The sequence below is a fragment of the Balaenoptera musculus genome, chromosome 2, assembly GCF_009873245.2.
Source record: "Balaenoptera musculus isolate JJ_BM4_2016_0621 chromosome 2, mBalMus1.pri.v3, whole genome shotgun sequence".
In the NCBI taxonomy this organism is placed as follows: Eukaryota; Metazoa; Chordata; class Mammalia; order Artiodactyla; family Balaenopteridae; genus Balaenoptera; species Balaenoptera musculus.
Genome location: NC_045786.1, coordinates 139,903,083 through 139,916,983, shown reverse-complemented (window position 1 = coordinate 139,916,983; position 13,901 = coordinate 139,903,083). Strand labels below are relative to the sequence as shown.

Here is a 13,901-nt window from a genome sequence, read left to right as displayed (position 1 = left end):
TTCTTTCTAGCAACTAAATGGAAGAGCAATTAACAGAATGCTCCTTTTTATCAAAAACTTATTACCCTTTCACTAGAAACCCTAAAAAGTTGCTATTTTAAAGTTTTCAATGCTTCAGTTAGAAACATAACTGGCAGCCTTAGTATGAGTTCCAATGAATGTACTGTAATGTAAAACTGTACACATCACTTCAAATATTGGTTGTATAATAAGGAAGTTTAAAGAAGATATTTTAATGCAGTGTTGGCTGACACCACTATCTTCTGAGTTTATTTAGGGTATAAAGATTTCTAGAAATTCATTTAAAATAATACTTTCTGCTGATGAACTACATTTGGCAATTATTGTCCACTGAGCCCTCAGGTACTCTACTGCTTCTAAACATGGTAGGTATCATTTACCATTCAGCAGGGAAATTAACAAAAGTTCCCATTTCCCATTCTTAGATTATAATCTTTACTAAACCCCAAAAGAAATGTAAATGTAGTACCTTTCATGATGTCCCAAATCTGACAGAAATTCATCTGCATGTCTTTGGAGTTCATTTCCTTCTAAATTCTTTAATTTCTTCAACTCACTTTGTAGAAAAAACCAGAGCTCTTTAGCTCCATTTTCAATCCTCCTCCTTAGGATTTCATGATCCTTCCCTAGACCTGCAGTCAAAGAATAGAGAGCATCAGCATTTCCAACATTTTGATGAAAGGAAATTTTCAATTATTTGTGCTAATGTCAATATATTGAAGAGGAAAAACAATGTATCATTACCTACCATTTCTAGTTTGTTTCTTATAATTTTCAATCTGTTCTTTGGCCTTCACAAGCTGCTCTTCTAAAGCACGAACCCTTCCTGAAGCTGGGCCCTGATCAATGGGGCCTTCTGGTATTCTGTAGTTCAAGGAAGAAAATGTAAACATTTAGCTTATAAATTATGCAACAAAATACATATTTACTTTGCAAAAACATTATTTATTGGTAACTCTAGAAGTCACTGGACCATATCATATATTAGAAGTACCAAATGAAATTTTCTCTCCAAAGCTATAGGGTAAGATGTAAACACTGGAATGAAACTGAACAAACACAGAAAAAAATAATCTAGCTCATAGATGTATGATCTTCTAGGAATTAAGGAACCTTTAGAACTCTCTCCTAAAAACTTTCATCATACAACTTAGAATAACACCATCAGTGGCAAAGTGATCAATTCTTCATTAGTGCTGAGAATAACAAAGTTGAAGGAGAGGGTGACAAAAAGGCTTAAAAGGAGTAAGAAAGCACATAACTGAACCTGTGTCTATGTTCAAATATCAAATGCAAATTATTTCTAAGTTAATTATAATATCAGATATAAATCTGTGTTCCGATTCATGAACTCATGACCTTAGATTACTAAGCATGGGTTTTATAAAGAAGGGAAAGACAGGAATAGAAGATGAAGTATACCAGAAAAAACACCTGAAGATTAACGTTCTGTTTACGTCAAGAATGAAAAATATCAGTCAATAATACAAAATGTTGGAATATAGCAGAGGAACTCCAGGATCTCTTGCTTGTATTATCAACCTGTACAGCTTCTTTCCAAACTGTACTTGTTTCTAACATATTTTGTTTTTATGTGACTTTTGGAAGTATTCTGTACACCATTATGGCCATAAAAGATATCCACATCCTAATCCTGTAACCTGTAATGCTACCTTAGGTAACAAAAGAATCCTTATATGTGTGATTAAGTTAAGGAGCCTGAGATAGGGAGACAGCCCTGGATTACCCAGGTGGGCCATAATTGTAACCACAGTGTTCTTATAAGAGGGGAGTAGAAGGAAATTTTATTACAAAAGAGGAGAAGGTGATGTGGTTAATTAGTTTTGAAGATGGAGGAAGGGGTCATGAGCAAAAAATGCAAGGAAGGCATCTTTAGAAGCTGGAAAAGGCAAAGAAACAGATTCTCCCCTAGAGCTTCTCTAGTGAATGTGGCCTCACTGACACCTTGGTTTTGGCCCAATGAAACTTATTTCAGATGTCTGCCCTCCCAAACTGTAATAGAATAAATTTCCATTTATTCTGTTTTAAGCCACAGAGTTTATTGTATGTGTTACAGCAGCAATAGGAAACTAATACACATACATATATTTACATACATACATACATATACATATATACTTTTGAAAAAATATTAAGAAGATTAAATAATGGCTGATTTTTCTTCCAAAATCTATTTAAATGAGAAACTGCCTCTTAAAGTACGAAGCACAGTGTCTGTCAATAAAGCTTAACAGGACTATTGTATCTGGGGTCAGTCATTCTACAGATGAGCTGTAATATCAAAATGCCTGGGATATCTATTCTTACCATCACAATCATTTTTGGGAAACAATTTCTAAATTATACTTGGCACAACTTAAACTTAGCTATCAACCTGAGGAGAAATCTAATACGAAGAGGGCAGACAGCAGAAGCAAGAAGAACTACAATCCTGCAGACTGTGGAACGAAAACCACATTCCCAGAAAGATAGACAAAATAAAAAGGCAGAGGGATATGTACCCAATGAAGGAACAAGATAAAACCCCAGGAAAACAATTAAATGAAGTGGAGATAGGCAACCTTCCAGAAAAAGAATTCAGAATAGTGATAGGGAAGAAGATCCAGGACCTCTGAAAAAGAATGGAGGCAAAGATCGAGAAGATGCAAGAAATGTTTAACGAAGACCTAGAAGAATTAAAGAACAAACACCTAGAAGAATTAAAGAACCAACAAACAGAGATGAAAAATACAATAACTGAAATGAAAAATACAATAGAGGGAATCAATAGCAGAATAACTGAAGCAGAAGAACGGATGAGTGACCTGGAAGACAGAATGGTAGAATTCACTGCCATGGACCAGAATAAAGAAAAACGAATGAAAAGAAATGAAGACAGCCTAAGAGACCTCTGGGACAATACTAAACAAACAAACATTCGTATTATAGGGGTCCCAAAAGGAGAAGAGAGAGGAAAAGGACCTGAGAAAATATTTGAAGAGATTATAGACGAAAACTTCCCTAACATGGGAAAGGAAATAGCCACCCAAGTCCAGGAAGTGCAGAGAGTCCCAGGCAGGATAAACCCAAGGAGAAACATGCCAAGACACATAGTAATCAAACTGACAAAAATTAAAGACAAAGAAATATTATTAAAAGCAACAAGGGAAAAATGACAAATAACATAAAAGGGAACTCCCATAAGGTTAAGAGCTGATTTCTCAGCAGAAACTCTACAAGCCAGAAGGGAGTGGCACAATATATTAAAAGTGATGAAAGGGAAGAATCTACAACCAAGATTAATCTACCTAGCAAGGATCTCATTCAGATTCGATGGAGAAATCAAAAGCTTTACAGACAAGCAAGAGCTAAGAGAATTCAGCACCACCAAACCAGCTCTGAAGCAAATGCTAAAGGAACTTCTCTAAGTGGGAAACACAAGAGAAGAAAAGGACCTACAAAAGGAAATCGAAAACAATTAAGAAAATGGTAATAGGAACATATATATCGATAATTACCTTAAATGTGAATGGATTCAATGCTCTAACCAAAAGACACAGGTTTGCTGAATGGATACAAAAACAAGACCTGTATATATGCTGTCTACAAGAGACCCACTTCAGACCTAGGGACACATACAGACTGAAAGTGAGGGGATGGAACAAGATATTCCATGCAAATGGAAATCAAAAGAAAGCTGGAGTGGCAATGCTCATATCAGATAAAACAGACTTTAAATAAAGAATGTTAGAAGAGACAAGGAAGGACACTACATAATGATCAAGGGAATCAATCCAAGAAGAAGATATAACAATTATAAATATATATGCACCCAACATAGGAGCACCTCAATACATAAGGCAAATGCTAACAGCTATAAAAGAGGAAATAGACAGTAACACCGTAATAGTGGGGGACTTTAACACCTCACTTACACCAATGGAAGATCAACCAGACAGAAAATTAATAAGGAAGCACAAGCTTTAAATGACACAACAGACCAAATACATTGCATTGATATTTACAGGACATTCTATCCGAAAACAGCAGATTACACTTTCTTCTCAAATGCACATGGAACACTCTTCAGGAAAGATCACATCTTGGGTCACAATTCAAGCCTCAGTAGAGTTAAGAAACCTGAAATCACATCAAGCATCTTTTCTGACCACAACGCTATGAGATTAGAAATCAATTACAGGGGAAAAAACATAAAAAACACAAACACGTGGAGGCTAAAGAATACGTTACTAAATAACCAAGAGATCACGGAAGGAATCAAAGAGAAAATCAAAAAATACCTAGAGACAAATGACAACAAAAACACGACAATCAAAACCTGTGGGATGCAGTAAAAGCAGTTCTAAGAGGGAAGTCTATAGCAATACAATGCTACCTCAAGAAACAATAAAAATCTCTAATAAACAATCTAATCTTACACCTAAAGGAGCTAGAGAAAGAAGAACAAACAAAACCCAAAGTTAGTAGAAGGAAAGAAATCATAAAGATCAGAGGAGAAATAAATGAAATATAAATGAAGAAAACAATAGCAAAGATCAATAACACTAAAAGCTGGTTCTTTAAGAAGATAAACAAAATTGATAAACCGTTAGACTCATCAAGGAAAAGAGGGAGAGGACTCAAATCAATAAAATTAGAAATGAAAATGGAGACGTTACAACAGACACTGCAGAAAAACGAAAGATCATAAGAGACTACTACAAGCAACTCTATGCCAAAGACAACCTTGAAAATGGTAGTCATGAAAATGGACAACCTGGAAGAAATGGACAAATTCTTAGAAAGGTATAACTTTCCAAAACTGAACCAGGAAGAAATAGAAAATATGAACAGACCAATCACAAGTAATGAAATTGAAACTGTGATTAAAAATCTTCCAACAAACAAAAGTCCAGGACCAGATGGCTTCACAGGTGAATACTATCAAACATTTAGAGAAGAGCTAACACCCATCCTTCTCAAACTCTTCCAAAATATTGCAGAGGAAGGAACACTCCCAAACTCATTCTACGAGGCCACCATCACCCTGATACCAAAACCAGACAGGGATATTGCAAAAAAGAAAATTAGAGAACAATATCACTGATGAATATAGATGCAAAAATCCTCAACAAAATACTAGCAAATAGAATCCAACAACACATTAAAAGGGTCATACACCACGATCAAGTGAGATTTATCCGAGGGATGCAAGGATTCCTCAAGATACGCAAATCAATGAATGTGATACACCATGTTAACAAATTAAAGAATGAAAACAATATGATCATCTGAATAGATGCAGAAAAAGCTTTTGATAAAATTCCACACACATTTATGATAAAAACCCTCCAGGAAGTGGGCATAGAGGGAACCTACCTCAACATCATAAAGGTCATATACGACAAACCCACAGCAAACACCATTCTCAATGGTGAAAAACTGAAAGCATTTCCTCTAAGATCAAGAAGAAGACAAGGATGTCCACTCTCGCCACTATTATTCAACATAGTTTTGGAAGTCCTAGCCACAGCAGTCAGAGAAGAAAAAGAAATAAATGGAATACAAATTGGAAAAGAAGTAAAACTGTCACTGTTTGCAGATGACATGATACTTATACATAGATAATCCTAAAGATACCACCAGAAAACTACTAGAGCTCATCAATGAATTTGGTAAAGTTACAGGATACAAAATTAATGCACAGAAATCTCTTGCATTCCTATACACTAAGAACAAAAGATCAGAAAGAGAAATTAAGGAAACAATCCCATTTACCATTGCAACAAAAAGAATAAAATACCTAGGAGTAAACCTACCTAAGGAGGTAAAAGACCTGTACTCAGAAAACTATAAGATACTGATGAAAGAAATCAACAATGACACAAACAGATGGAGATATATACCATATTCTTGGATTGGAAGAATCAATATTGTGAAAATGACTATACTACCCAAAGCAATCTATAGATTCAATGCAATCCCTATCAAATTATCAATGGCATTTTTTACAGAACTAGAAAAAAAAAATCTTAATATTTGTATGGAGACACAAAAGACCCTGAATAGCCAAAGCAATCTTGAGGGAAAAAAACGGAGCTGGAGGAATCAGACTCCCTGACTTCAGACTACCCTACAAAGCCACAGTAATCAAGACAATATGGTACTGGCACAAAGACAGAAATATAGATCAATGGAACAGGATAGAAAGCCCAGAGATAAACCCACGCACCTATGGTCAACTAATCTATGACAAAGGAGGCAAGGATATACAATGGAGAAAAGACAGTCTCCTCAATAAGTGGTCCTGGGAAAACTGGACAGCTACCTGTAAAAGAATGAAATTAGAACACTCCCTAACACCATACACAAAAATAAACTCAAAATGGATTAAAGACCTAAATGTAAGACCAGATACTCTAAAACTCTTAGAGCAAAACATAGGAAGAACATTCTTTGACATAAATCACAGCAAGATCTTTTTTGACCCACCTCCTAGACTAATGGAAATAAAAACAAAAATAAACAAATGGGACCTAACGAAACTTCAAAGCTTTTGCACAGCAACGGAAACTATAAACAAGACAAAAAGACAACCCTCAGAATGGGAGATAATATATGCAAATGAATCCATGGACAAAGGATTAATCTCCAAAATATACAAGCAGCTCATGCAGCTCAGTATCAAAAAAGAAACAACCCAATCAAAAAATGGGCAGGAGACCTAAATAGACATTTCTCCAAAGAAGACACACAGATGGCCAAGAGGCACATGAAAAGCTGCTCAACATCACCAATTATTAGAGAAATGCAAATCAAAACTACAATGAGGTATCACCTCATACTGGTTAGAATGAGCATCATCAGAAAATCTACAAACAACAAATGTTGGAGCGGCTGGAGAAGAGGGAACCTTCTTGCACCGTTTGTTGGCATGTAAGTTGATACAGCCACTACGGAGAACAGTATGGACATTCCGCAAAAAACTAAAAATAGAATTTCCATATGACCCAGCAGTCCCACTACTGGGCATATACCCAGATAAAACCATAAATTCAAAAAGATACATGGACCCCAATGTTCAATGCAGCACTATTTACAATAGCCAGGTCACGGAAGCAACCTAAATGCCCATCGACAGACGAATGGATAAAGAAGATGTGGTACATGTATACAATGGAATATTACTCAGCTATAACAAGGAACGAAATTCGGTCATTTGTAGAGACATGGATGGACCTAGAGACTGTCATACAGAGTAAGTCAGAAAGAGAAAAACAAATATCATATATTAACACATATATGTGGAATCTCGAAAAATGGTACAGGTGAACCAGTTTGCAAGGCAGAAATAGAGACACAGACGTAGAGAACAAACGTATGGACCCCAAGGGGGGAAAGTGAGGGTGGGGGTGGGAGGATGTGGTGGTGGTGGTGGTGGGATGAACTGGGAGATTGGGAGTGACATATATACACTAATATGTATAAAACAGACAACTAATAAGAACCTGCTGTATAAAAAAATAAAATAAAATTCAAAAAGAAGACATGAAATTTTTAATACCTTTTCTAGCATTTTTATATAACAGATGAAGCCAAATTAACTGTTAATTACTTGACCACTTCAGAATGCATGTTTAGTAAAGAAGCTCCTGTTACAGTTATATCAGAGTAAATAAGGTATTCTATAATTTCACATGAACTTGTATGCACTAACACTGAACGGAAGCAGGAAAGATAGCCATCCTCTAAGCATGAGTTTTCCAGGCTACAGAATTTGAAGTAAAAAAGCCTTCATTTGTATACAAACAACAGAATAATGATAAAATGAAGAGAGTTGTTAGGTGCATAATTACCCAATTTATGAGCACAAATATGTATACATTCATAAATGAGGCATTTCCTCATATATAGTTTGTAGAACCTGGCTCTTACTTTCTGAATTAGATGGCTGGGTTTTACGAAATAATTTCAAACAAAATAAAAGTACCACACCTTGTAATTTATTCAATATTTTAGCAGCAAGATACCATAGGATAAGCATTTCCTTTTCCGGAATATACTTTAGTGATACAAAATTTCAGACAATAGAAAGATATGTCTAGGTCCTCCTTTTCATCTCATTTCTTCATACGTTGATGGAATAAAGTTAGGGGAAAACAGGCATGAAGAAATAGCATAAGGTCTTTTCAGCAGAGTTCCATTAAGTACTAAAGCCAATCTAATTCTAATAAAATAGAAATGAATTAGTGATTTCTAATAATTCATTAGATTATTAGTGATGCAATAATCTAATCCAACTGTGGATAAACTATAGGTAAAGAAAAGTAATAGAGAAGTCAATGCAAAAAATGTACAGAATAAGGACTACTGGAAAGGACTATTCTTTCCAAACCCCATAAAGAAAAAAGTCAATCTACAAGAACAGTCTCTTTATCTGAATATTTAGGTAATTGAATGTTTTATTATATTCACTGTGCAAAAAGATATATAGAATGTCTTCTGGCCAAGACGAAGTAACAGAGGTCAGATTTACCATTAAGCCTGAAACAACTGAAAACCCAGATAAAGCGTATGAAACAATGGTTTAATAAAACTGGAATCAGGAGGAAGATGGATGGCAAAATATGTGGCTCCTGACTTCAGTCCCCCTCAGGGAAAGGGAAACTAGCAACTATCCATAGACAAGATACCTTTCTGAAGATCCCAGAACAAAGGGGTGAGTCTGAAGCATCTCTTTTGACCACAAAATCTGAGAAAAACAGCATGAGAAGGGTAAGAGAAGTGTTTTTACTTTGACCACAGCCCCCCAACCAAGGTCAGTTCAGTGCTGCACTGAGGGGATCCCCTGGGCCTAAAGTTTCTCCTGTGGGAAAAGGGGAGCGCAAGAGGACATGAAGCTTCCCCAGCATTCCAGATACTTCCTGGGAGTGATACCGAGCAGGGTCCTGTGGAGCTCCTGGACACAAAGCTTTTCTGTGCCCCCCATTTCTTTGATGACAATCAATAGCCTTCATCAGCCTTCATGACATTCCTTGAGTTCCGACAGGCAGATTCAGGCAGTTGTTAACTAGGGATGGGAGGGGATACAAGACCAGGGATAAACAGACAGCCAAGAGAAACAACAGTGCAACCTTGGGGGCAAGGTCCTGGTTCCCTATCAAGGGATACACAAAACAATGTCTTTGAGCTGTTTTGCAGATACTGAAACCCCCTCCAGGTGGGAGAAGTTAAGATTAACAATGGTATGCTGTCCACAAGCATGCAGACCCTAGACCAGCTGGAACCTGAAGGTTGATGATGCTGACTCCTACTTACCTCACCACCAACCCATCAGAAGAATGTCCACGCGCTGATCATGCCCTCTTTAAACCATTACTATATAACTTCTCAGTATCCTCTTCAAGTTGGGCCACATAGTTTTTTAAAGCAGGAACCTGCTGTGTCCCCCTGTGCCTGGCAAAGTGATAAAGCTATCCTTTTCTACTTCATCCAAAACTCTGTCTCCAAGATTCGATTTGGCACCAGTGTACAGAGAAGCTGAGCTTTTGGCAACAGGAGGCCCACTTAAGCACTGCCTCACAGGGATTATCACGGGAATCAGTTAGAGACAGAGAAGGGGAAAGGGGCTCACAGCAATGAGTGTGCGAATCCTGGCAGACTTCATTCCTGCTAGTGGTCGGGCCTGAGCGGAGATCCCAATCAGCGACTCTGACCATTTGCAGAGCTGAGCCCGTGACCCCAGCTGGTCAGGGAATCTGGTTGGCATTTCTGCCTTATTGGGTCCCCAGCCAGAGTGCTATCTTGGTGGAGGACCAAATTCTAGTGCTCTCCCTATACAGGGAAGCAAGTCAGCGGCCCCACCCAACTGCTGGGCATAGCCTCCAACCCCACTTGAGCAGGAAGCCTGGCCTGAGATGCTAGGCAGTCACCCAGCACATCCTACAGTCCACCCAAGCAAGGAAGCAAGTCACTGGTCACACCCAACTGCTGAGCATAGCCTCCAACTCCACCCAACAGTGAAGACCGGCCAAAGATGCCAGGCAGTTGCGGGTAGCCATGCAGTACATCCTACAGCCTTCTTAGGAGGAAAGCAAGTCGGTAGCCCCACCCAACTGCCAAGCCTAGCCAACCTGACCAGGAAGTCTGGCCAGGGATTTAAGGCAGACACAGAGCCCATTCTACAGGCTTGCTCGAACAGGGAGCCGAGCCAGAAGCATACTGTTGAACATAGTCTCCAGCCTCACCAGGTTGCTCAGCCAGAGACCCTGGTCAGCTCTCGAGTCCATTCTACAAGCCTGTTCAGGCAGAGAGCCAAACCAGCAGCCTTGCCCAACTGCAGAGCATGACCACTGGTTCTGTCTGACTGAGGAAGCCCAAACAGTGACCCTCAGCAACTTTGAAGCCTGGCCTCTGGTACTGACTATGTGGAGCCCAGCCTACAGTGCTGTACAGCAGCACAGCGTAGCCTACAGCCCACCCAGTTGCTAAGCATAGCCTGCAGACTCACCCAGGTTGAATGCCCAGCCAGCCACCTCACCTAATCACAAAGCATAGCCTGTGGCTCCACCCAACCAGTGAGCCCAGAAACCATGGAGCATAGCCTCTAGCCCCACCCAACAGTGAGATATAGCTGGCAGTCCTACCTGGCCAAGAAGCCCAGCAAGAGACTTTGTCAAACAGTGGAGCACAGCCAGTTGCCTTCTCAATTGCAAAACCCAGCCTGCAGGCCCACCCAATTCTGGGGCAGAGCCTGTGGTCCCAATCTGATCAAGGAGTATGGCCTGAGTTCCCATCTGATCACAAAGTCCTGTGTATGGCTTTGACTGAATGTAGAGTCCAGCCAATGGCAACATCAAACCAGGGGGGCACAGCTTGAGGCTCTACCCAACCATGGATGAATGTGGAGCCCAGCGTGCGGCCCTGCCCATTCCCAGAATGCAACCAGCAGCACTCCCTGAACACCAGGCCAGAGAACATGGCCTGAAACCCTGCCTGAGCAGGTGACTGCAGAGCCCAGCAAATACCCCTGCCTGAACACAGATCCCAGCCAGCAGTTCTGTTTGAATGTGAAGCCCAGCCATGAGGCCTACCCAAATTCAGAAAAATGACAGCCCTCTGGCTCCCCAACCTCAGAGCACGTGCAGTAGGCAGTAGTCCCATCCAACTAGAGACCCTGAGAGTGAGCATGCCTTGCCCAAGGCTGCTACCAGCTGCCCACCCAGAACCCCAAGCTGAGCTGACTGGTAAAGGCCTTTCCCTGCTGAAGAAAATCCGTAAAGGCTGTAAAAGAGATCACTTTCTCAAAGGAGCAGATATCCACACAAGGATAGAAGGATCATGAGGAATCAGGTAAACATAACACGATCAAAGGAAACTAATAAAGCTACAATAACTATACCTAAGGAAATGGAGATCTATCAACTGTTTAACGAAGAATTTAGAATGGCCCTCTTAAAGAAATTCAGAGAACTATGAGAAAACATAGATACACAGCCAATAAAAATTAGGAAAACAATGCATGTAACAAAATTGTAAATTCAACAAACAAATAGAAACCATAACAAAACAGAAACAGAAACAACAGGAATCCTAGACCTGAAAAATACAATGACTAAACTAAAGAATTCAACAAAAAGCTTCAATAGCAGACCTGACCAAGGAGAAGAAAGAATTAGTGAACCTGAATACAGCTCATTTGAAATTATCCAGTCAGAGGAGCAAAAAGAAAACAGAAAGAAAAAGAGTGAAGAAAGACTAAGGGAATTTATGAAATTCCACAAGCAAAACATTCTATGATTATTGAAGCCCTAGAAGGAAAAGAAAAGGAGAAAGGAGCTGAAGGCTTATTTTAAAAATAATTCCCAACTCTGGTGAGTGATCTGAACATCTAAATTCATGAAGCTTGCAAGTCCCCAAGTAGAAAATCTGATGGAGTTTTAAAAGCCTGCAGAATACAAAATCAACATATAAAATTCAATGTATTTCTACATTCTAGGAAAAAACAATGGGAAACTGACATGTCAAAACACATTATTACCTAACCATAGCATAAAAACCATGAAAAATTAAATATGACTCAGTAAAAGAGTATAAAACCTGCAAACTGAAAATTATAAACTTTGCTTAGAAATTGACAGGCCAATTCAAAAATTCATATGGAAATGCAAACACCTAAAGCAGTCAAAACAAATCTGAAAAAGACTAAGAAAACTGAAAGACTAACATCATCTGATATCAAGACCTACAGTAAAGTTACAATAATCAAGACAGTGAGCTACTGGCATAAAGATAAACAAAGAGATCAATGAAACAAAATAGAGTCCAGGAATAGGAACCATACATATATGTAAAACTGATTTTTACAAAGTCACAAAGGTAATTCAGTGGAGAAAGGATAGCTTTTACAACAATAAAACTTCTGGAAGAAAACAAGAAATATACCTTTATGATCATCAGTTAGGCAAAGTTTTCTTACATATGACACCAAAAGCATGATACATAAAAGAAAGACACTCTTAAGACAATGGAAAGACATGACAAAGACTAGAAGAAAATATCTGCAAATCCTATATCTGTTAAAGGATTTGTGTCTAAACTATATAAAGGATCCAATCATCAGAACACAACCCAAGCAAAACAAAAACAAAACTAAAAACAAAAATGGACAAAGAGATTTGAATAGATACTCCACATACAAAAAAAAAAAAAAAAGAATAGCAAATAAGCACATTAAAAGATGTTAAACATCATTAGTCATCAGGGAAATGCAAGAAAAGTATATACTGTGTGGCTGGCCTGGTTCATTGCTTATATTTAATGTCATGGAATATGAAACAGGGTTTCTTGTAGATAATCCTCATTCCCTATTAAAAATGACTACATGTTCAGTTTTTCTGACATGATGTACATTTTAAAAATTATCAAATTCTCCTGAAAAAGACATTTCAAGAAAATCTTCATTCAAATATGAAGTTGCCCTTCTAATACACAAACATAAGCCCCACTCTTCAGGGAATTCAGCAGATCTGTCCAAAAATATGAAAACCAGTAAATTCCTGCTTTGCAGCCAGAATATGAAAAAACAGTGAATTTGTAGCCTAAGTGTAGTGATTATACAGCTCTCTCAGAGAAATTAAACTTTTGTCATCAGAAATATATTTAATAGTTCATTTAAAACAGGTTGCCTTTCTTAAATATCAATACTTTCAATGATTTTGCCATGAATGTTGGAACAGTAAAGATATTAATTTAAGAAAAATAACCTAGGCACAAATAAACAATATTAGGAATCAAAAGAGAATCAAAAGCACAGGTAAAGAATTTTAAAACTCATCACAAAATACTATGAATATTTTCAGGCACTTAATTTTAAAATATGGAAAAAATAAATAACTTCAGAGGCAATTGAATTACCAAAATAGATTCAAGAAGAAACAGAAATTGAATCAGTAATCAAAAACCTATTTAATTTAAAAAACTCTAGGATCAGGCATTTTTATACATGAGTTTCACAAATGCTCATAAGACAGCTATCTGAATTTTTTCCTAGGGAATATAAAGAAATGAAGTTCCAAAATTCCATTCCTGAAATTAGTATAAGACTGATAGAAAAATAGTGTAAAGGTCAAGAAAAGGAAAATTAAAGGCCAATTCAATTAAAAACGTATTTTTAAAATCCTAAGTGAGGGGCTTCCCTGGTGGCGCAGTGGTTGAGAATCTGCCTGCCAATGCAGGGGACACGGGTTCAAGCCCTGGTCTGGGAAGATCCCACATGCCGCGGAGCAACTGAGCCCATGTGCCACAATTACTGAGCCTGCGCATCTGGAGCCTGTGCTCCGCAACAAGAGAGGCCGTGATAGTGAGAGGCCCGCGCACCG

The 13,901-nt window shown here is 38.2% G+C and overlaps 1 protein-coding gene across 5 annotated transcripts in view; it reads right to left on the bottom strand.

Annotated features, from left to right (window-relative positions):
• Window positions 1-13,901, bottom strand: part of FUT8 (fucosyltransferase 8) — a 316,618-nt gene that overhangs the window by 109,433 nt on the left and 193,284 nt on the right. For all 5 annotated transcript variants that reach the window (XM_036844116.1, XM_036844119.1, XM_036844115.1 and 2 more), the window contains 2 exons: window positions 770-885; window positions 491-653 (listed from right to left, as the gene is read on the bottom strand). In XM_036844116.1, coding sequence (XP_036700011.1) covers window positions 491-653; window positions 770-885 — 279 coding nt within the window. The remainder of the gene's footprint in view (window positions 1-490; window positions 654-769; window positions 886-13,901) is intronic.